General features: G+C 34.4%; 2 protein-coding genes across 4 annotated transcripts in view; one reads left to right on the forward strand and one right to left on the reverse strand.

Annotated features, from left to right (window-relative positions):
- Positions 1-11,725, reverse strand: part of Slmap (Sarcolemma associated protein) — a 31,924-nt gene extending 20,199 nt beyond the window's left edge. The window contains exons 1-4 of one of the 2 annotated variants that reach the window (XM_089636881.1): positions 11,571-11,725; positions 11,185-11,376; positions 8,188-8,304; positions 5,379-5,513 (exon numbers count right to left, since the gene is read on the reverse strand). In XM_089636881.1, the coding sequence (XP_089493007.1) occupies positions 5,379-5,513; positions 8,188-8,304; positions 11,185-11,376; positions 11,571-11,594 (468 nt within the window). In that variant the 5' untranslated portion in view covers positions 11,595-11,725. Of the gene's footprint in view, positions 1-5,369; positions 5,514-8,187; positions 8,305-11,184; positions 11,377-11,570 lie in introns of both variants that reach the window. The other variant, XM_089636880.1, reaches the window with a different exon arrangement.
- Positions 11,726-13,167: 1,442 nt separating this feature from the next.
- Positions 13,168-25,604, forward strand: part of Lis-1 (LisH and WD40 domain-containing Lis-1) — a 112,928-nt gene continuing 100,491 nt past the window's right edge. For both annotated transcript variants that reach the window (XM_089636876.1, XM_089636877.1), the window contains exons 1-2: positions 13,168-13,306; positions 22,690-22,992. In XM_089636876.1, the coding sequence (XP_089493002.1) occupies positions 22,955-22,992 (38 nt within the window). In that variant the 5' untranslated portion in view covers positions 13,168-13,306; positions 22,690-22,954. The remainder of the gene's footprint in view (positions 13,307-22,689; positions 22,993-25,604) is intronic.

Raw genomic sequence — 25,604 nt, forward strand, 5'->3', positions numbered from 1 at the left:
TCTGATGAGAGGATCGAGTCAAATTCATATGACACGAATGGCGGAAATACAAAGATGGCAAATCGTTACACAGCCAAGCTGTGAAGCATAAGAATGAATTTAATCAAAAAAAAAATGAAGAAAACGTAAAAAGTGTACAAATGTTGGGCACATGTTTGGTGTATCTCTCTACTGTGCGCTTGTGACGCTTTAGACCAAGGCTGCCCAACCTTTTTAACAGTTGGGCCAAATTGACGATTTTGAATCACTGGCGGGCCACTGAATACCTGTCGGTTCCTATTTCCATGGGGGGGGGGGGGGTTGTTAGAGAATTTCTATAAAACATAATTCCCCACAAAAAAAATTCAATCAAAAACATCATATGTGATTCCCCACAACAATTTTTCGAATTCCATGGGGGGGGGGGGGGTGTGGCTACAAGATTCATTTCGGACGCAGAAAATATTATATCAAAAACCGGTGTATTTTTGTTTAAAAAGTAAGTTCAAGAGGTTAGATTTTTTCGTCGCTGATTCTTGTTCTGAGTAGCCTAAATAGCGATAAATCGCCTTCGTTGGCAACACTGGTGACCGCGCGCAAGCTGCATTGTTTGTTTTACCGCGGGCCCGCGACACTTTTTCAAATTGGGGGATTGGCGGGTTTTTTGAAAATGGTTCACGCGGGCCACTTATAATTCGTTCGCGGGCCACATTGTGGCCCGCGGGCCTGGGGTTGGGCAGCCTTGCTTTAGACATAGTTGATTAAACATATGTTTGAAGGATAACAGAACCTCTATCGCATAAATCTTAATATGTAAAAATTCAGCATGCGTGCATTTGTGCTTAAAAATTCAAAAAGTAGTCGACCGATGTCTCTACACCGGAATGAGATTCGGAGTCGAATTAATGTCGATGTAAAGTTTATGTTGTTTTGATAATAAAATTGTAGTATATAGTAGTGAATGGTGGAAGAAGTCATAGTTGGGATCCACTAGTAATAAATAAAAAATTATACTTGGTTCGATATATACATTCGAATGGTGACCGGGTATGTCATCAAAATGACAATTCAACACACCTACAAAGTGAGGTGTGTTGAATTTTCATATTGATGAAATATCATGGAACCCTTTCGAATTTACCTTTTTTGTTTCAAATCAAACCACTTTATGCAATTCTTTCTCAGAACCTATTAAATCACATACATAGAGATTAGCGTTACAAAAATTAAATAACTAAGCATAATTTTTAGAACACAACATACACTTCTTAGATTTTTCATGAGCAACATGCTAAAAATCAACAATGCCAGCGAGTTAATTATGTAAAGCAGTTAGATTTAACAGTTACATAGGAACTTCTTTATATACAAAAATGATATCATATTAATGTTATGAATGCCGATATATGCATAAACATACATAATTGATTGAAGTTTTAATTAAATAATTATTATTACGTATTTAATGGCGCACAGGAAATGTTTAAAGTGAGTCATACATACGCTGGAATTTGTTTGATGCAACAATAAGTGTAGAAAGAATTTAGTTGTTGACTAAATCGTGTTTGTAATATAAGATGGTTTGTTACAACAGAATTCTTTTAAACCGATACAAAAATGTATATCTTCAAATACCAAGTTATTTCAACACCGAATTTTTATAACGAATAAATGGTAATATCTTATTGTGTAGGTAGAGCTAACGACAAACATGGAGATATTGTTATTTACAAGGTGAATTATGATATATGCCAAGTAATGGAAATATATGTATTTTATTTGAATTAACATATCACCATAATATGATATTGTATGGTAGATACTGACAAGTCAACTTGTATACTTTGAATGTGTTTCATAAACTTTCTCTTAGTTTTTCTGTTCTCGTGACATAATACATAATACGATACATGTCTTAATACAACTCCACTGTTATGGATAGGATCCGGAATCGCGGTGGCTTTTTGAAGAATTCCAGGGACGCTCATTATTAAAGGCAAAACAATTAAATTATCGTTATTCAACGGGTTAAATTCGTTTTAAACATACTGTCCTTTTGCAGCTGCATGTAGTATACATACTAGAGGCTTGGTCTGAACAAATTCTCAATTTTACATTATTTTTTTAAAGAAATTAATTTTCATACGGGGAATATTATTATTTATTGGATAATTTGTATAGCGCCGCTTTTGTGAGAAGGGCGCTTTACAGTTGATGCAGGTATTACAGAAAATATACATATTACAAAAATAGAGTGAAGTTAAGTTAAGTAAAATGAAGTATAGGAACAGGTGACACGAAAATAGACGATGGAGACTCTGCAGCAAGAATCCTAGGCGGTGAAGAAACTGAAACATTCCACTTGAAGTGAAATAACACAGAAGTGCGCTATATAAATGTCATGTTATTATTCTTATTCCCTTTACCTTCCCTTCTCGCCCTGCTTGTTTCGACACTAATCGCGCGCAACACTAAAATTTAACAAAGTTTCATCACAATAGGATGAATGATATAGAAAAAAGAGAATTTTGATCAAAATTTCATAACGCAGAGCTCACCATTATTTACAGAAACCTTTCCTAGCATCCACACAACTGGCCAAAGTTTCATTGCTATAGGAAGAATGGTATAGGAAAAAAAAATTATGCACACTTAATTACGCCAGAGCTCACTTTTATGTATAGAAACCTTCCCAGGCGTGTGCACAACAACTTGCACAACAACTCGCCAAAGTTTTATCGCAATCAGATGAATAGTATACGAAATAAGGGAATTTTATACAAATTTCAAAACACCAGAGCTCACCATTATATATAGAAACCTTCTCTTGCATCCACACAATAACTCACCAAAGTTTCTTTGCAATCGGATAGGAAACAATGGATTTTATGCACAAATTTTATGTTGCCAGAACTCACTTTTAGGTACATAGATACCTTTCCAGGTGTGTGAACAACAAATTGCCAAAGTTCAGACATCCAAACATACATTGATTTTTATATATATTGAAAATATGAAATCAAGGTTAAAATTAAATTTAAACAATATTAATAAAAGACAATACAGTTTCCTTGTTGGTATCACTATGTAAGCCAGTACTGTGATTCAACTACGGTATACAAAATTTGAGTTTATGTGGAAAGGTTTATATCAATCACACTAAAATAATATTATGTGACGTACTGCTCTTTATCCTTTTTGTGGTAAAAATGACTTTACTTGACCTGTTAACTGAAGCTCGGCCCAGGAAATATGAAATCCGATACTTTTGTTTATCGTACCACGTTGGCAATCGATAATAATAATTTCGTCTTTTTCTATTCAATGAACAAAATATGAGAAAGAAAAGAGACAATAGGTAATGGTAAATCGGTATGTTTTACTTTAAAACAAATATTTTTAAACGACAAGCTGATATGAAATATTTCATTTTTTAGAAGTTAGTTACGAATTAGTATTCATCAATCATCACCACGGCCGCGTTTATAGTACCTTCAATTAATCTAATAAATAAGTGGATAAAACCCCATCCTGAGCTAAAATTTGATCGTGGGGTGATTTATTGTGACGTGTGTGATATTTCTTTAAAACAATTAAAAAAATATACAGTAACTAAGCACGTTTCAAGCAGAAATCATTTGATAATGAAGACAAATGATAAGTGTAAAACAGATTTCTATTTTGATTTAGCTATGTTTTTAATATGTTCTAATATTCCATGGACAAAACTAGACAATTTTAATTTACGTCTTTTTTTTCGAAATATTTGTGTTGTAAATGTTCGACTATGGATCTTCCGAGTGAATCTACTCTCCGAAAAGTGTATTTAAATAAAGTGTTTTGTAGTGAAATTAACGATATCAGAAAAAAATTAGGACATTCATATATATGGGCGAAAGTTTGGACGCAATATAGCTAATCTGGTCGTAAAACCACTAGGAGACATTGTAACTCGGTCATATTTGATTGCTAGCAAGGTTTTACCAAAAACCAATGCCGAAACCATAAAGGAATTTGTAAAAAACAGTTTAATTTTTTTGTGGCAGGAATCTGGAGTTAATAACTTCGAAAAACTTTTAATTTTTACAACAGACTCTGCCCCTTATATGCTAAAAGCCGGACGCGAACTTAAAGATGTGTTTCCCAATATGATACACTTTACCTGTTTGGCTCATTCACTAAATCTAGTCGCTTCAACTGTGCGGGATAAATATAAGAAAGTGGATGATCTTATTTCCTGTGTTAAAAAAATATTTTTGAAAGCACCAACAAGAGTAGACATATTTAAAACCATGATTCCAGATATTGCACTACCACCAGAGCCGATATTAACGCGTTGGGGAACTTGGCTCAAAGCTGCTGTTTACTATGGTCAACATTTCGAAAAAATAAAAAGTGTCGTTTCAATTTTAAATGAAAAGGACGCTGTGGCAATAGCGAAAGCTAAATTATTGTTTGAAGATGCGAGTATTAAGGGTGACCTAATTTTTATAATGGAATATTTCGGAACAATTCCAAATGCTATTAAAAAACTCGAGGATCCTAAGCTTACTATCGTCGAATCGTTCGAAATTATAGATGAAATAAGGACTCTTTTATCGTGGAGCAATGAAGAGTGGGAAGAAAAAAGATTCGATGCCATATTAAATAGAAACCCTGGCTACGATTAATTACGGAGCATTAGTGAAAATTTAAATGTTACCATCGATTCAACACAACTCTATAAATTTGCTCCGCTGACATCTGTCGATGTTGAACGATCATTTTCTATATATAAGTGGATTTTTGAAAATAGGTATAATTTATCACCAGAAAATATGGAACGGATTCTTATACTGTATTATAAAAATAATGTTGACGTCAAAATGAATTGATCCTGCATCATGTACAATGTACATTTTGTTCGAATTCACAACAGGTAAGCATTAAATAAAGATATTATTTAGAGGTGTGAAAGTTATTTCTAATAGGCTTCTCCGAGAAAACATTTCAATGTCGACAACAAACTTGACTCCTGGCATACTAAAACTGAAAAGCGGTCTATAAATAAGTGTTTCATAAGTAGGTAATTATTTTCCCTTGAGTACAGCACTGGTAAAGCCACCGCGATTCCGGATCCTAGTTATGGATAACCAGATGCGATTGACCTTCAGGCTAATAGAAAATATACTCTATTCACCGAGAAGAAATCGTTTTCAGAATAAACAAAAAAAATTGTTAGATTTTATTTTCTAAGTATGTTTGGCACAAATAATAATTTCGGCATTACAAAGCCGGGTGCGTCTTTTAAAATTATTTTAGAAAAAGCTTTGTTGTTGAACAGAGCATAGATCATTAGATTAGTATATAAAATAATAAATGAGTAATAAAACAGCATTAAAACAACATACAATACTTACACTGCAAGAGTTCTCCAGAACATCTACTCCGAACTGCACAATGTCTCCGGAACAGACTTCGTAAGATGCAGACTCCTTGCATCCTTCAGAAAGACGGTGGTTATTGACAAAGGTCCCGTTACTGCTTTTAGTATCCTGGAAATGTTCAATATTTGTGTTAGATTATGAAATGTTAACCCCTCAAGCTAATTTGTTGGCTTTTGGGAACAGCTCGTATAAGTCTCAGAATGTCTAGAAAGAGAAAACACCACGCTTTATATTCAAACCTAATAGTTAACCACAGAAAAATTAAAATGTACACCCTTATGAAATCAAAGTTTACAACTGCAATTTGAAAAAATGATGAAACTTTACCAACTTTTTAATTAATCACGTTTACATGAAGCGACTAAAAAGGGAGGTAACAGTAACATACATATATATAATACATTTGTATAATAAAATGTGTGTGTTCTTTTCATTATAAGTAATTTTAGTTTATTAAAAATATATGTTTATTTCTAATAATAAAATTTGAAAGCATATTTCATTACCCTTCAAAAACAGTTTTAAGTTTTCGGCTACATTCATAAATATTTCATTTATTTGGATTTTATTAATTCAGCGAAAATATTCTTACCTTCTGACAGAATATGCCAGAGGCCTGAGGGGTTAAGCAAACGTTTAAGTTCTGAAAAGTGTTGTTTCACAACGGTAACACTAAAATTACCTGCTGTTGAAAATGTTAGAAGGAGAAAGCCCAGACAGAGTGGGTGTAAAAAGAGCAGGTCTTTTCAGTGGATAGAATTAAACTGTTATTAAATTTATTGTTTTTGTGTTTAATTCTAGAACTTAATTTAATTTATTTTTTTCAAATTTAATAATATTATTATTAAGTTCTAAAAATACTCCTAAAATAGTAAAATATACTAAATAGTTCTAAAAATACCCCATCAGAATATCAAATCTATTGTCACAATTATTTTATCAGTAAATCGGTTTAACCGATAATAAATCATAATAAAAACACATAAATTTGTTTTTGACCACGATAGTTTTATTTTTTACAAACTATTTACATTATTTTAGTTTTTACACTTAACATTTTTGTATTTATGTGTCAATATTTTGTGTAGTAGATTAGTTTTAAATATTCTCCTGACGAAGGAAGGGATCTTCCGAAACCGGTAGAGTGAAAATAAAACTATCGTGGTCAAAAACAAATTTATGTGTTTTTATTATAAATTATGATGAGCCACAAAGTGAATGCTTTTTACAATTAGATAATAAATCACTTTAAATTTGGGAGAGGGTAGAAAAAAATCATATAAATAATTCGTCTAAACATGGTTATAACCACAGTTTGAAAATGGCCTAGAAAGCCGAAACAGCTGTAACAATAACAAAAACCAAAAAATACTTGCAGAACTTAATAATTATATTATTAAACTTGATTTACATTAAATATAAAAAATAAAATAAAAGAATTAAACTGAAATACTATCATCTAGATTTTTATCACTATACTATAATATTTATTACGGCTATCTGACGATTCCTGGGACAATTTTGGAAACAGCCATGTAATATTTTCTTTTTACAAAGCATTATGTAGATAATATTAATTATAAAGTATACAAACGATTCTAGTTCTCAAAATGGATAATTTGCTAATTTGATAATTTACTTATATAAATATTGGTTCAACGATAACAGGAGTAAATAATCACAGGGCTCGGTCGCAGTGTTGTAATGGTCAAGTAAGGTGGTAATTATAAGTGGATCTAAATTTGCCGATAACGAAGTTGAAATTATTTGAGGCACGACTCATAGATATATAATATCCAACTCACTTTGATAATCTTTAATTTCTTATGTGTTAAATCTATTGTATGAAAATTAAGACAACTATTAAGGTTCAACGTGAAAAATGGCCCTGAACATTAACTTTGCAGTCTGCTAATCAAATAATGCTATAATTGATTTATCTGTAAATGGAGAAAAATGTATAAGGTTTCCAGTGTTAAAAATTCCCAAACTATAATCTTTTAAATTCCATGCAATACATACAAAAATGTCTGTAAAAGGCGCAGTTTTTAAAGTAGTGAAAGCATTTTCAAACATTTTAACTATACAAGTTCCATTAAGTATTTCATACAGAATTTAAAAGCTTACAGTTTAAGAATTTTTTGTGATTGGAAACCTTATACGTTTTCATAACTACCCCTAAATAATTAACAATTTGGGAGGCGGTTATGTGTACCGCCGTCCCAGGATCCATTTATTGGATAACCAACACCTCTACCATAGGTTATCCCAAGTGCTTCACTCCGTTTGGTAACTTAGCATGGTTGCCAGGATACATGGGGGTGAGGTGACAGACTGGATCGAGAAAGACTGGTTAAGGGAGGTTTGACCTCTTCGGCCGGTCTCTCTCAACACATATCCTTGCACCGTAGTTGGAGGGATGGATTTGTAGGACTCCTGGACCCCCAGATTCCTACCCACCCCTCATATCTTTTCCTTCCCAGAACGTCTTCTCATTATTTTCCTTAAAAATATTCTCCACACAGCATCCACACTTCCCAAAGACGACATAGGCCCTGAGGGAAATAATTTTCCTTAGGGGCTCCTGTGTGGAGTGGAGCTAATGTAAAAAAAAAACCCAGATAAATCACTTGTAGTATTTCTTTCATTAGCAGAGTAAGTACAATGTATGTATTCTTTAGTGCTGACCATTATTTAATTGCCTTCTTGCAGCAGTTCCAAATGATAGATAAGTAAGCAACAGACGTCTCATCTAAGTAAAATGATTGAAATGTAATAATACCTGAAGGTAGAAGTGTCCATTGTTGTACCACAGGGAGGCGTGGTGTCTTGACAAAACTTTGCAATCAAATATGGCGTTGTCGGGGGCAGCTTTTATTTTGGCAACTGCTCTTCCAACCTATAATAAATGAACACATAATTCAATACTCATTATTACAGGTACATAAATAAGAATAAAGAGATTCTTGCTTACGTAGTGGTGCACTGTATTGCGTCCCCGCAGTAAACCCGCTATTCAGTACACCACTACATAAGCAAGAATCTCTTTATTCTGATTTACGTACCTGTAATATTTTTTGCATTAATTTAAAAAATTTTGATTAAAATTTTGCTTTGCAACTTGCGCTATGTTGGAAGTAAAATAACTTGTAGAAAAAAAATCACCAAAATAACAATTTTTTTTTTTTTTTTTATAGTGAATACCTCACAAGAGTCCCAACTGCTCCCGTCTGGAGCCAGTGAGACTATGGCATCCCTATGTTACTTAACTAGATAATAAATAATATGAAAATGTATAGACGGACCAGTTATATGATGTCATATTACAACGTCATAACCACTAATGTAATATTTCTATTGTAGTAGGCACTAATTGATATTTATTTACAAATACTTTTAAACTTCATCTATATATCTATATAAATAAAAGTGTAAATGTTCGTTTGTTTGACACAACGTTGCATTCGAATACACGTGTGTTTATATAAACCTATATTATATAGGTGTCACCTGTGACAGGTAAAAACATGCTTTTTTTTAAAAAAAACAGCGCCATCTGTTGGAGGTAAAAGCAAACAGCACTATTGTTTCTCTATCTGCAGAGACCGACCGAGGCACAGCAACTCGTGGGGGGGTACAGCTAGTAAACAAATAATTGTGCTAATTCATTTCGAAACGGTCTTCCAGATTTGATATATTCCATGAAGCTGATCACAAAAAGTCGATTTTCTTTCCTTTTTTAAATCGCTAAAATTGAACTCCCAATGATGCAGAGCACGAACCGCCACTGGTCACAACTGAATAAGGAATACACTTCTTGATTCCTTTAAAGTGAATACAAACAGCAATAGAGAATAGCGTTTTCAGGCTGGGGAATGTGCGAGCTGCAGACTATCAATGAGTACAAGTTTTAACGGATTACAGCGAGAGATACTGTACATTAGATGGAGTCCTGAACAATACAACAACACCTACAGCGACTTTGCGGCTCCGCACATAATCTCTGCGCCGTAATTATTGTGTTGTGCGTTAGAAATACGGATACAAGGACTAAGGAATCGAGAATTAATTGCGTGTCAAATTGATAACTAGACCGAGTATGTCATGAGATTGAATTTATTCATTTGATTCATTCATTCAATTTCGCCCATATATAGTTTGAACCAGTCTCAGGCCACAGCAGATGAAAACTTTCTTTCATGCAGTGTTTGACTCTAATTGATTCAAAATTTTTTTAGCAAGAATTAAGAGTGTTGTGCGTGCATATTCAGCAGTCAAGGGGTTAATAAGAGTGAGAAATTACCAGCACAAAAAAAAAGAAAAATATCACAAATTATATTTATTTATTTTCAATACTGAAAAGTGGGAATGTAGTGTGGTTTTGACGTTCATTACAATACGCAATGAACCCTGTACAAATATTTAGGGTACTTATTAGTTTTGACGTTCATTACAATACGCAATGAACCCTGTACAAATAATGATGGTACTTATTAGTTTTGACATTCATTACAATACGCAATGAACCCTGTACAAATATTTATGGTACTTATTAGTTTTGACGTTCATTACAATACGCAATGAACCCTGTACAAATATTTATGGTACTTATTAGTTTCCTACTCAGCCCGGAGCTAGTGTTAAAATACAACAGCTTGATCAGAGTTTAAAAATATTTAGCATACCACTTAGCCACACTCTTACAAATAAAAATCAACAGGTAAAAGTAAAGTTTTTTTACTGCATCTATTTGTTATTTATTTTAATTTTAAATCAAAATTATCTTCATTGTATAAATAGCAACAAATGTCCTTGAAGTTGAAAAATTCTACCTGTGAACACAAGGCTCTTAATTTATTTATTTTTAAATAGTAAGTGAATGTTCCTACAAGATAATTGAATTAAAGTTAAGGTAAATATTTACCTACGACTACCGTTTTTACTACTACAAAAAATTGCCCCTTTAATAACGCCTGCTCGCGTCCCCTTTAGAGTTATATCCCAGTTTTCAAGTAGTTTGTGGGCTACGCTAGGTTTGTATAGACTGGTTTGTGATTTAATTCTACCTAATCCAACCTAACCTAACATGTACGGAATATTTTCTCAAACGGTAGTCGTAGGTAAATAATTACCAAAGTTAAAAAATTACATGGGAGAAAAAAAAAGATAATATTTAGAGACATAAAAATATAATGAATATGGTAGTGAGAGAAAAATGTCATTGATTGTAATAATGTGGTTATGATTAACTTGACCACATTATTATGTGTTTGTTTAAATTGATTATCACATTTAATATCATAAAGAAAAACAAAACATTAATCAATTAACAGCACTGTTTGATTTATTATGCAAAAGACAAACAAGCCTTGTGTTGGTGCAAACACACATGAATTGTTCTGTTCAATCATACAAATGCAATCAGCACAATGAGTGGGCAGATAAATCAACAATTATTGTGTTATGTATCCACTGGTCATCCTAAACAAGAGAAGAAAAAACAAGGAGTGACACTGGATGTTCAAGAATTAATACTACACTCGTTTTTATTCCAATTAGAAAAAAACATGTAAATACCTACCTACTACCTACCTGACAAGTCATAAATTTGATAATAATTAACGTAAAAATTGTATGTTTCGCGATTTAATTACGATTATGATCAGAGATCATGAAATGATTAATGAATTAAAGCCCAAACGACGAGCGTGGGCATGATAACATAGGCAGGCAGTGGGCATTGGGCAATAGGGGAATTGACAAACACATCTAGCCTTACCTTGACAGGTTGGTGAAGGAGTAACGTCCTCTCAGGGAAAGGGTGTGAATCTGGTCTGCATGTGAGGACAGCTTTAGCCACACCAACCCTGTTGGAAGGGACCTCGGTTGGGAATAGATAGGCCATCGTGTTATTATTATCGTTATCAGGGGCTACATTCGCCCAATCCACATTCGCTACCATTTCTTTGATCTGAAACGACAAAATTGCAATTAAAACACTGAAAAACACTCGTATTGTTGACAACGGCGGATAAACATTCACAAATGATAATGAAACATGATTCCCACGTCCTGAATATGGTCAAATGTATATATTCTAAAATAGTTATTAACACGAACATCGGATAAGTGAAAGACACCCAATATGTTCACGTAAAGACTTACCTCATTTTTTATTTTTTTTCGCATTCTTCGTTCGATTCAATCGACATCGACTTTAACATTTATATACATAAATGTCGAGATGTGGGTGTGAAATATTCCACTCTGATCCACTAGATCTGGGAGTAGCAAAATGAGCGCACATAGGACATTTGTTATGTTAGATTTTCATTTGTATTTGAGTGTTGTCATAAAAAAAAATGGACAATAGTACCTAAATGTCAGATTGCTGATTTTTTCCTACGATACAAATAATGATATAAATTTGTGGGGAAAAAACATTAATTAACAATTTAAGAAAGATTTTAAAGTCACCAAGTAGCCTGATCCCGTAATTTTTGAAAAATTAATACGAAAATGATAAAATTTTAAAAAGGATATATCACTTTGCATATTTACGGTTGTCTTTTGCGATACTGATAAGTATAGTAAGTGTTTTTATGACTAATCATCACAAAAAAAAAATACTGTAAATTCCCTTAAACTTTTTGAGTCGTTTGATTCTAGTTCAGATTGGTTTTTATGGTTTAGTGGTCGTACATAAGAAATAGTTAGTTTGCAATCAATAATCTACTTTTTAATTATTAAAGACACTATTAGCAATTCCTAAACGAATATTCGAAACAGAAAAATTATTAAAAGATAGGTCACATCTAGGACTCGAACCCAGGATCTTTGCCTTGCCGGGGCACGGGCAAGGCAAAGGCAAAGGTCCTGGCAAGGCAAAAGTCCTGGCAAGGCAAAAGTCCTGGCAAGGCAAAGGTCCTGGCAAGGCAAAGGTCCTGGGTTCGAGTCCTAGATGTGACCTATCTTTTTCTGATTTTTCTGTTTCAAATATTTGTTTAGGAATTGCTAATATCGTTTTAATTAAATATTAAAATTTGAGGTTTTACTAATTAAGTTATTCCAAAAAAAATCAATAATCTACTGTTAGTGAACAGGACGAACTTTATCGTTGAATCTATTAATATTGATGTACCTTCTGGCGTGCGCCAAGGAGCTCATCTAGCTTCGCTTCTTTTTAACTTATTTATTAATGATATGTTTGGTGTTTTTTTCTCACACGCGTTTTTGTCTTTTCGCAGACGATAATAAAATCCTCAAATTAATTAAGTCTTATCAAGATTTTTTTCTTTTTCAATTAGATATTAAATCACTTAAATGATTGGTGTAAAAGCAAGAGCTTGGAATCAAATGCTGACAAATGCAAAATTGTGTCATTTTACCGAGCGAAGAATTAATACCATTCACCAATGCACAGAATGTCCAGACTTGTCAACTCAAGTCGGGACCCTGATTTTTTTGTAAATATGTAATGTGTTAATAGGACTTGGTTCTTTGGTAAATAAATAAAAAAATAATAAGTATTAATATATAAAATGACAGCGCTGTTTCGAGAAAATCCAATCAGAATATATTGGCAAAAAATTATATCGATTTAAAAATTATTACGTTCAAAGTTAGCATAACGGTCAAAGTTAGAACACATAATACACAAATACGACCCACCGTCAAGGAAGCTCTATATGAAATCTGCTTTACCGATGTACTACTTAAGTTATAAAAAAATCCACGTAGCGGCGCTGTATTTGCCATTCAAACTTGAGCCAAATCGACTGGCATTTTCTCCCTCTGTCGCCAGTTTAAAAAAACGATCTAACGAAAGTGCTCGATTGTGCAAAGTGTCGTTTGTGTTTGATATTCCGTTGGATTTTGGATATATTCGACTTGTTACAATTGTAAGTAACTGTTTATAGCGTTGTCTTATTTTCTCGGTCGTCTAGTGACGTTTTAGTTAGAGATCGTCTTTGAAATAATTTGAATTATCTCAAAACGACATCCGTCATTTTTCCAAAATGGCCGTTGTGACGAAATATTTTTGTGATGAAGTAACTGAATTTAGCAATATTTGTGTTTTGTTTCGCAAAATCAGTAGGTTTTCAGCAAGTTAATTATATTCCCATGATTTTGTACGAATCAAATCACAGGTTTCCCACTGCTGTACGGAAATGTGCGATGCTGTTGTACACCTTCATCGATTGATTTTTCTGACGTCTATTCTGCAGAATTATCTAGCAGCTGTAGACGAAATCCGATATTTTACCAATTCGTCGTACAATAACGTATGCAGTTGTCCTACAATACCGCTTGTTAAATTTTGCATCCGTGTATATTAAAACTGCAAATATGAGATATTTTGGAATCGTCAATAATATATTTCTCCATACGCCTAGAATTGAATTTCATTGTTTATCATCCTAACGATTTGCTGAGCTTTGACGACATTCAAAATGTTTCATGTCACCACATTCTATTCGCAATGTCGTACGTCTATACTTTGATAGTTTTTTTTTACTTTTCGTCAAGCTAAGGAATAGTCTTGTCAAAGGTCAGGATGGTCGTTCATCAGTCTGCTCTACCATAATATTTTATAACGGTCGTGTTGCAAAATTATGAATCACTCGATTGAAGAAATATTATTTATTCTAATATAATAAAACAATTATGTTTTCTATCCCGATTATAGTTTATATTATGTTTACCAGTAGGTAGACACTCACACTTAATTTACACTATAAAGTGTATATTATCAAAACATTCTCTGTGTCAAAGTTTAGTACATGAATTAATTTTAATACTTAATTATCAAGTAGTCTTTAGCTGTCACAGTTTACATTGAATGTTTTCATAACAAATTGCATTTTGCATGCCAGAGCAGGTTTTCTACTTTCTACATGAGTTTTAAATGTATGTTTTATCTACCCATACCCTTTATATTTTCTTTATTTATTGATTTTAAACCTCAATTACTTATTCTTAGAATATAATGACGCTCGGCCACTTACATATTGCATGTTAAATAACTAGTTTGCACCACCACCTAGGAAGATGTTCAGGTATTGCCATTTTTTCTTTTCTATAAAACTGGTGTTTAATTAATTGTGACTTACAATACCCACACGACTATATTTATGCAAACACATGTGTCAGTTATAAGACGAGCGTTTCACTATGGCTTCACCTCATTCAGTTGCATATTTTTTATGCCAGTTATTTAACCTAAACATTTCATCTTGTTTTACACCTGTAACCAGAGAGGATATAATGTCAAATATTACAATTATATCACAGCATTAATATCTTGGCTGCCCAATGCAAATAATTGTGTTTGGTTTCATAGCAATGTAATTTTATTTTTATATATTTTCATTATGTTATTCTTTCTTCCAACCTTTTTGTCTTATTCAGCTTGTGACTGCATATTTGTAGTAGAATTTACTCAGTGTAAACGCAATCAGTTATACTTTACAATGTTTGTAGGTATTTTAAATGGTTTTCACGTCAAACTTTATAAATAAGACAACTCATGCAATTTCCTCTTCTCTTCTAAGAAAATGAATAGTAATAACAAGCCGCCTAACTTACTGTAACGAGATTCAAGCCTCGCTAGAATATTAAAATTTACTCGGCAATAAGCTAAAATATACTGGTTATTCCCAATTTGAATAATTCTTTAGGACAGAAATATTAAATTTGATAGTGCGGAACTGTGTACCCTATCAAATCAAAAAATACAAATAAATAACAGAAACTAATGTATTTAAAACTATAGTCAAAATATGGTCGAGAGAACCGAGTTATAAACAACAAACATTATGAAGACTGTGACTATAAAGACATCTAGATAATCGATACAAACATATAAAAGCTACAGGCCGCTTCAGAACAGGAAAGCCAGGGGAGGATTGTAACATTATTCTTACTTACATTTATGTACCTTAATATTATGCTTTATACTCGTACTTATACACGTATGCCTTCTTTAAATTAAGCTTTATACTTACATATACCTTAATATGATGCTTTATACTTGCATATACCTTAATGTTGTGCTTTATACTTACATACACCTTAATATTATGCTATATCTTACATTATCACCTAAGTCACAATCATGTTCAAACTTTGTTTAAGTAGAAATTAGTAAAGTAAAAATTAAAATGTATTTAATATACAGGTGTTTGGTGGTAAAGTGCGCTAACTTCGGGGGTGATTTTACAAGTAAAAAATATAAATAACTTTTTTCTAAATACGAACGTAGTTTTTAGGTTAAAAAGTTGAATTGTTTGTATGTGAAAATAAACATTGGAATTTCTAAAAAATTTATTTATCTTTTACTTCTACCGTCATTAGAATCACCTCCCGAAGTTAGCGCAATTTAACCCCGGACACCTGTATATGGCAAATGCTAACAAAAAGTGTTTTCATCTACCTAACGACTTAGCAATCCATCTGCTCTAACCTTCTCAGTTGGCACAAATCAACCACAGATGTCCAGGATTTACAACCGTGGGAAAAATCGAGGACTTTGGCGCAGACAAATTGCAAATTATTATTGGCTTTATCTTTTATCGAAACGGCCAAAGCCGTGACGCTCCAATCTTACTTACACATTCGAATAATTTGTATCACCCATGTGCGATGAATTCCGCGAAAGGTGACATCACTAAACAGTTCTCGTATCCAACATACACACTTATACATTGCTAACAAGTTTTTTTTGTGTATGACACCGATCAGTGATCAGCGTAATCACTGATCACTTACGAAATTTCGCACTAACCCGTACTTACGATGTTGTGTAAATTCTTCCCTCTCGCTTGTCGAATATTGTAAACAAAATGTTCTATAATTCTCCCTGTCAAGCGTGCTGTTGCCACATTCTCCCCGCAAGAATGTTCTTTATGTGGGCAACTTTTCTCACACACTAGTCTTACTACTACCGAAGCAGAACAATCGCACATTGTAAAGTATTATTATCTGTGTGAAAAAGTGTGTTCTAATCCGTTATTCGCCATTAAATCGAGAAGATGAATTAAAAATAATCGCCAAACCCAGTTATATTATTTACGTTGTATGTTTTGGAGCCGCTTTTAATGGGCGTTCTGCCCCATTGATCAACCTTGTCTTTTTATATGAATACCGTACCGAAGTCCTGATAACCAGGTGTCAGGGGGATTATGGCATCCCCGATTTGGTAGAGCAAGGTGGGAGTATTGCTATTGCATTCCGATTTGCTTACCAAACACGGCTAAAGTCATTTCGAGCAACGTTACTCTTTCGCCAGAACGATACTGAGAGTATCTACCATTCAAGTTATTCTTAGCCCGTCGTCCTACGGGTCGGTAAGCAATCGACATAAAACAAATGCTGAAAAGTTCCACACTGAACTGCGCTGCAGACCCTTACTATAGCGAATTAAATTTCCTGCGCAGGGTCTTGCAGAATTCGGTTTCTGTCGATTGCTTACCGACCCGTGGGACGACGGGCTTACTTTGAATGTTTTGGAGCTGCTGTTAAAATTCTATTCCATTGATAGATAAAGTTTTGTCTTATAATAATATTAAAAAAATATAACTTACCATTTTTGTATCTCAGGCCCTTTATAAAACAGTTTTTTTTTTTGTATTTTTTCTCCATTTGTCTAGATAGTCGTCTCTAGTGGTGTCTTTTTACAAATTATCTTTATGTATTTATTATGTTGCCAAAACACATTCATTATATTGGTCTAAAGCTGGGTCCAGACATGTTCTTTTGTCCGTACCGTACCTCCGTTTCGTATCAGCGTCGCGATCCAAAAACTCTGGACGCATCATCTTTTGTCCGTACCGTACCTCCGTTTCGTATCCGCGTCGCGATCAAGAGCCCGTATCTCCGTAACGTCGCTGCGATCATCGCGTGTTCATTTCCTCCCACCATGTCGTCGACTGCGGAAGTGTTTGAGAATTTGACGATTGCTTGCGCGTCTTTCATTGTTATTCACAATAATATAACGAAAAAAAAACAAAAAAGGCGACGTTGGTGGGAGTTAGAATTGTTCAAAAACAGAGAAAGATGTCGCACGCCGCGAACACGTCCAGACTGGCGCAGAGCCGTACCGTATCGCCTTTGAACGGGTCGAAAAACCGACTCGCGATGGATCGGAGCGTACCTCTATCCGTATCGAGACGCCGTACCACCGTACCGTACCGAACGGGCGTCCAAACTAGCGTTCTTGATCGCGACGCTGATACGAAACGGAGGTACGGTACGGACAAAAGAACATGTCTGGACCCAGCTTAAGCCTCAAGGATGGCGAGTCAGTTTTAAAATGCAAATCCATTTGCCAGTTGTGTGGGCCGTTATGGACAGCGGTCAGAAATGTGTACAGAAACAGAAAGGATTTCTGAACAGAGTAATTAAACTTATCATTGGTTGATTTCCTACGCAGTTGGTTAGCTATTTCGTCTTTGTTGATGACGCCTTCATTATTATTTTGTATTTAGCATTCAGCATTCTTGAATGGGATTCCGCTCCAGTTGACCCACGCATTTGCTATTTATGTTTTACGAACTCAGAATAATATATAAGAATATTGTAAAATATTCTAAATATGGGACTAACATGAGGAGAATCGAATTTGAAGACGTCAATGTGTGTTGTGTGTGTTTACTGTATTTTATTTCGAATACTATGTATACACTAGTAATAACTAACTAACCATCGTGCCGTTTCCCGCGGGGGTTGGCAGAGAGGACGGACACGCCAAACAACTCGGTCTTGGCACACACTCATTGCCTCATTCACATTCATACATCGCCTCATACACTCTATTCCTCTGACTCTACATGGCCCGACCCTTTGGTTCACTGGATTGTGCTATGTTATCCTCGGGCGTCCCCGACTTCTTATAGCATTAACATTCGCGTCACATTACACTCCTTTCTTCGTTCATTCGCTCTGCATGCCCAAATCATTTAAGCATCCTATCTTAATCTTACGCAATACTATCATTACTCATCTAATTCGCCAATTAACCGAGCTCTTCATACTCTATTTGTCTTAACTCTAACATTGATATTTTTTCAGATTCACTGCCCAAATTCAAACGTGGCATCATGTCAATAATTTAAACTGTTTAATTCGTATACATACATTACACACACACACCTTTATACTACACACATCACCTGGTAATTAAGGAATAAACATACCACTTAGCAGACATTACAAGGAAACATATCATAGGTACCCAACATGAAATATCTTATTCATATAAATATCTTATTATATTGTTTCATCTCTGTAAATCATTTTCTGTTTGATTCTATAATATTAAATAAAAATAAATACGAATTCTTTCCGAATTTCAACGTTTTTCAAACGACCGTACTTGGTTTTAATACATATATACGCCCCAGGTATATCATTTCCATAGCATTCAGTCTACTCCTTATTCATCCTTCCTCTGCTAATTCCACGCCTCACTGCCATATATCAGGATAGGTATCATTACTCCATTGTGGACTGCTAGCTTCGCTTCTTTGGACAATTATCTGTTAGCGCTAACCGCCTTCAGTCCTCCATTAATAGTGTTACCAGCATTTACCCTTCTTTTAACCAGTAACAACACTAACAATCGATACTAAAATGGCATTAGCCGTATTTGGTGATCAGATCTGATTTGCCAGGATAAAAGCATCATATTACTAATACATATTGAACCCTTCATTAGCCAAAATAATTCTCAAGGTTATGAAGTATTTCTAGGACGAGTTACTTAAATAAACACTATCTATCTATTTTAATACGAACTTCCATATGCGTTTATGTCCACATTTCCCGACTGCCGTGCCTTTGATTACACTCAGAAATCAGAAACGTGGCGTATTCATTATTGTATTATGTACGGTATTTCTTTGAATTGTAAAACATAAGGCACTGATTAGGTACTACTAATAATAATAATAATAATTAATTATTATCGCGAGTCTTGTGAAGAAATTCTCGCAGACTTGAAACGATAACGCGTCATGATTAATGGAAATTAAACAGCTCTTAATAAATTCAATTGTAAAATTATGTTGGTTACCTCTGTCCATAATGTAAGGATTAATTAAACTATTAAATTAGATAACTAATTATCGGCATGTAAATATTGACAAAAATAAATTTAAAATCTGCATGCATCTTCTTAGCACCCTTGGTTTCTGCTTACACCTCCTTACTTCTACTAGACCCTTTTTGGTTTTTCTGGCTTCAACTTGCTTCTTTTTGCTAGTTTCTGCTTACATCTTCTTGCTTCTACTAGCCTCTTCTTGATTATTCTGTCTCCAACTTGATTTATTTTCCTTATTTTTTACTAGTTTCTGCTTACATCCTCTTGCTTCATTAGCCTCTTCTTGGTTTTCTGGCTTCAACTTGCTTCTTTTTGCTAGTTTCTGCTTACATCTTCTTGCTTCTACTAGCCTCTTCTTGATTATTCTGTCTCCAACTTGATTTATTTTCCTTATTTTTTGATAGTTTCTGCTTACATCCTCTTCTTGGTTTTCTGGCTTCAACTTGCTTCTTTTTGCTTCTTCTTGGCTCTCCTAATCTTTGGTTGCATCTTCTTGATTCTCCGTGTCTCTGCAGGCACCTTCTTGCTACATCTCGACTTATCTTGCCTTTCTTGTCTCTTCTTGCATCTTCTAGCCTGTTCGTGCTTTTTCTTTGTTTTTTTTTTTTTTTTTTACTTTTCCTTGCCTATTCTTGCTTCGTCTTGGCTCTTCTTGGCTTTTCTTTAAGACAGTAAATAGTGACATGATGTTTCTTCCGAAGAATGTCATTCGTTGCAGAAAATCTGTTTTTATGTTCCAATGAAAACTCTCACGATGAGCTCTGGCGTCGTAAAATTTGCATGCCCTTTTTAAGGAAGTTGATCAACGCAACTATTTTCATAGCGAAACGTCGAAGTATATTATTATGTCCATTATTTCAACTGTTCGATAACAATAAGAAATAATTATTTTCGTGATTCAGTTTTGGGATATTATTTCGTGTTACCCTTCCTCCTTATTTAGTCAACGTTTGTCACAATCCAACCACATCTGCCCTGTTGACGGACACTGTAACACTGTCCGAAACGTTGGCTAACTAAATATTACACATTAAAAATTGTACCACATACTTTATTTTTCGGTAGAGCTGAAAAGTTATCGTTGATCAAGTCGAACCAATCGGATCGCAATGTATGTCGAAATATAAATATCTTGAACAGCACGACTTAATTTTTTTAACATGATCATATTTGGTCCTCCTGCTTCGGTGGAATATTTAACGTTATTTTTTGAACTAGCGATGAATCATCATCAAGCGTTTGTGCCCGAGGACGGTGATGATCTTTGCTTGTATGTTATTATGCGTCCATTAGTTTAGGTGTTATGGTGGGTGCTTTACGTTTTGTAACTAAGGTCATTGAAAAAAATAACCTAATCTGTGCAAAGTGAGATATAAATATAACTATTTTTTTTGTTAAGCCGACCTTTTTTTTAAAATACATAAAATCACGTTTGTGGTGAGAATTGGCTCATTGGCCAATATGGATATATTCGGGGAAGTTTGCTACAAATTATCATTTGGTATTTTATATTTATGTTATACCAAACTATGGCCACAACTGTCTAATAAATATATCCAATTTGACTATGGTATCCCTTTTATCCCCTCCAGCTTTTGAGGGTCATATATGACCAGGCGTCCATATTTTTTAGTATTTTTATGTTTTTTCTATCATGCGAAAAAATACATATTTTTTTAAGTAATAATTCTTTCCAGTTTGCCTTAAATATTTTTACTGGAATCCATTAATAAAATCCTACCAATCTCCAAAATGAATAATTCATATTTCGCGCCGCTATCGTAGCAATCGGTTTAACTATAAAATGTTTTATTTTTTATTATATGAATGAGATAAAAGTGAAGGTACAGTTATCTTACAAATTCCCCAAACAAAACGAACGTGTTTTTGAAATATCGAGTTCTCTCAATTTTTCTATAATTGGAGTAAAAAATTAAGTAAAAATGTGGTTAGCGTTTTCGACAACATTTTTAACGTTTGATATTAAAAATTTATTATTTAGAAATAGTTATGTTTATTTTAAATGCTTACACCGGAAAGATAATTTTATCTGGTTTCTATCTATCTTTGTTCTATCTGATTCACTTGATCGTGCCATGTCTTCCTCGGGCGTCCCCAACTTCTGCTATCATTCGCATCATATATTCTTCTCATTAGTTCTAAGTGTCCCTTTCTTAATTTTACTCATTACGCTTACATCAGCCTTGCACTCTTTGCGGATCTCCACATTTCTCACACGATCAAACTTGGTTTTACCACACATACGCCTCAGGGATCTCATTTCAACAGCATTTAATCTACTTTCATCCTTTCTTTGCCAGTTCCATGCCTCACTTCCATACATCAAGGTAGGTACCAGCACTCCATTGTGGACTGCTAACTTCGCTTCTTCAGACAATTTTTTGTTAGCGCCAACTGCGTTCAGTCCCCCTCTAAAGCACAGCTGTATGGACACGCGTTCCGAAATATTATGAATGGACTAATATTTTATTATGAAATTGTTAGCAATCACGTTTTTAACAGGATATCAATAAATCAGCCACAATCCCTTTTCTCCGTGTGGCAGATATTTTGGAAAGCTCAAAGCATATTGCGCTAGTGTGGTCGGCGTTCATTTGCACGACTTGACAGCTATGTGATACGGTTAAATATTTATTGTTTTAGATTTAAAGACATTTAAAAAAGATTGATAAATATTGTGAATGGGTATGTCGTCCAGGAGTTAAACAATGAATTGATAAATAGAAACAAAAGTAATTAGGAAAGAAGTTGACTTAACTGAGTTGTTTATAACCTCAAGTTATTTCAGATTGTTTTCCTATTAACGTTTGTATATCTAAACATACTTTGAATACAATAAGATAAGAAATAAGTTTTCTCATCTTATTCGCAAATATCAGAAGGTTTTCTCGAGGGCAGAAAGTTGAAAAATTATAATGCTCACCATAACTAAGTTAAGGGCATTTCAATGTTTTGATTTTTTTAGTGGGAAAGAGATCAAACTAATACATGGGCTTCTATACTACTAAAATATCTCTGTCTCGCTCTACACCTGACTTTATTGTCCCACAATTTCAATTCGACCTGTACTAAATGTGCATGAATAATTAGTTAGCGATTTGATTCGTGGACTAAACCCTTATCACATGTAAAAAGTTGAATGTTATTTTTGATTGTCCACAGGTGATGGATCCCCTCTGGTCCTGCATTAACTGAGAAGCCAGCAACAGTGCCAGTGCGGACGGTACCAGTAGTGTGACGGTGTGTGCAGTGCCGCAAGTAGTGGGTGGTGGTGGTGGTGCAGTGGACACGCGCGGGCAGTACCCGCTGCAGCAGTAGCAGCCCGCAGCCAGCGCCCGCCGGCCCCGCACCCGCACGGAGCAGAGCCGCGGGGCCGCCCGCCGAGCTGTACAGTACAGCACAGTACACCAGGCCGGACACGGGCACAATGAAAATGGTGCTGTCGCAGCGTCAACGGGAGGAGCTGTAAGTATTTTGCATCATTGTCTGAAAGGCGAAAAATATTTGATCTCCTTTTATTATATAAAATTGTTCATTCAAGGTTGGACTGCCCTGACACTATAAATTTGCTATCTTTACATATACCTCCAAAATATACTAGACGGAATATTTTATTCTACAACAATAACTTCGCTACGAATTCTGTGTTAGAAAGAATACATAGGTTGGACAATGAACTAAGTGATGTCGCTGACATATTTAATTTAAACTTCAATACATTTAAAGCCAAATTAGTCCACCACTTTTTAAATGTAAATAATGTATGAGAAATCATTATATTTTATTTCGATTTTCTATTGTTTGTTTTATACTGTTGTTAAAAATGAAATTTGTAATTGTTATGTACTTAAACGCCCAATAGGGCGTCAACAAATGAATAAATAATTTAAAAAAAATATATAGTTATTGCGACTCTCTAAATAGTATAAAATATAGTCCCTATCCATGTCTCTCTGTTTGTGCGCTTAGTTCTTTTAAACTACGCGACGGATTTTGATTGGGTTCTCACTATCATTTAGAGGATTTCTTCAAAACATGCATATTATACATATTTATATAAAGTAGAGAAAAGTCAACGAGTAACGCCGGGTACACGTCAGCTAGTTCTTCTAAAATAATAACGCCTTCCTCACAACAAAACATCTTTATTTACTGTACACTTCAAAGCATATTTTATAAGACTGATGCGAGTTTTCTAGTTTTATAAAAATGCTCGATTGTAGCAAAGGCCAAGATGTGTTCTACTCGCATTGATTAATTAAATGAATATATTTCTAAGCGAACAAATGCTCAAACTAAAAACACATTATTTTGCATTGCTTCTCAGTGCATCTCCAAGCGTCCACATTTTCACTTTTACGAGGGGGATGCTGTTTTAGAAAGTCTTTACACAAATATTTTGCGTTGGCGTATTTTCGATCGGATGCCCCAAGCGCCGAAATATTTTGTCCCGAATCTGATTTGCACGGCCAACGTATGTTTAAAACTTCCGCTGCAATTTATCAAACATTACAGGCAAGTACCACACAGTAAAAAAACTTTAAATCCAATATAATTTCTTTGTCCAACTGTGTCAGTGGTGTTATCCAATTTATTGATATGCTTTTCGTAATTATTGTTTTCCCCTTCCAGTTAGCGGAACCATCTTGCATATAACTTTGAACCCACGTAACCCAAGTAGAAACTCGGTAGACAATCCAAATAATTATTAGACTTGTTCAACCAGATGTACAACGTTGCAAGGTTAATTAAAATAATTTTCTCAATCGAAATGTCTGTCTGCCAGAGCGGACGGCCTCATTACGCGTCATTAAAAACCCTTTGAAGAATTACGTCATGGTCTTAGGCGACATAAGACTTATAACGGGGTTTTGTTCGACGCTCACATTTTAATGATTTCTGATGAACGTGTTACTAAAATCTCAAATGTTTTTAGAGGGATTTCTACGGATGTAAGTTATTTATATTTAAGATTAATAAAAACAGGGCCTTACTATTCAAATATTTTATGTAAAACGGTTTTAAAATTTTATGAAATTACCGAAGTCCCAGATTTTATTTTTCTAGATGATGAATTAATCACTTCACGAGAATTAGTAATACGTTCATCAGAAATAATTTAAATAAACCCCACGTAATGATCGATTTTCTTGGCCTGCTAGTGCAAAGTCGACAGTAGGTCCGTCCATTACGCCGGGCCGCGTGCCGAGTATTGTTTTTACACGACTTCATAACTTCGTTAGATTCCCACTTTATTTTAGAGATTTGATAGGGCAAATTCAACCGCAGGTCTGTCCAATACACAAGGGCCGCGCGTCGCATATTTTTATGTACGGCTGCTTCACTTACGTCGTTAAGGTTCTGGCCTTATTTTAGTGTTTTGTATCGTCTTAGACGGTTAATCTTGGTATTCTTAGTGTAAAGAAACTCCTTGTTCTACATGTTTATGGTGAACATAATCCACTAGTTTAATTGTTTTTTTTATTGTTTGTGTACCGTATTAGATCGTGCTAGTGTGAGAATGAGAATCGACCTCGTCTTATTCACAGTTTCCTTCTGTCGCTTGCAATTGCTTTTCGTTATTAGTTCCTTATACAAATTCCCACGACATTTAGCCAGTCAGCTGGCTGGCTAACCTCAGATGTTTCGATAAAGCATTGCTCCAAATAAGAACCTGTTATAATAATAATAATTATGGTGCATATCGACTGAATTCAAAGGCGAAGCTCTGACCTCGCTAGATGCAAGAGGAAAGCAATCTTGCCGCGTGTGTTCGCTTCATCAAGAATGAAAGTTTGCAATATATTAGCAATGATCAACCTTTTTAGCCGGAGGGCCAATTTATTCGTTTTCAATTTGTTAGCGGGCAGCAGGGAGTTGCGAAGCTTGACATAGTTAAATTTGGTTATAAGTAAAATGATTGTATACAAAATGATCGTAACTCTCAAATGATCGAAGCCAAATGATTGTAGCAAATAATATTGTATGCGTGTCACGTTAAAGTTAAAATATTTGGTATAATTTATTTTATGAGATAATGTACAATTTACGATCAAATGTCTCCAGGGCCAAACTAA

This window comes from Hesperophylax consimilis, chromosome 10 (genome assembly GCF_061612785.1).
Source record: "Hesperophylax consimilis isolate HC1 chromosome 10, BYU_Hcon_1.0, whole genome shotgun sequence".
In the NCBI taxonomy this organism is placed as follows: Eukaryota; Metazoa; Arthropoda; class Insecta; order Trichoptera; family Limnephilidae; genus Hesperophylax; species Hesperophylax consimilis.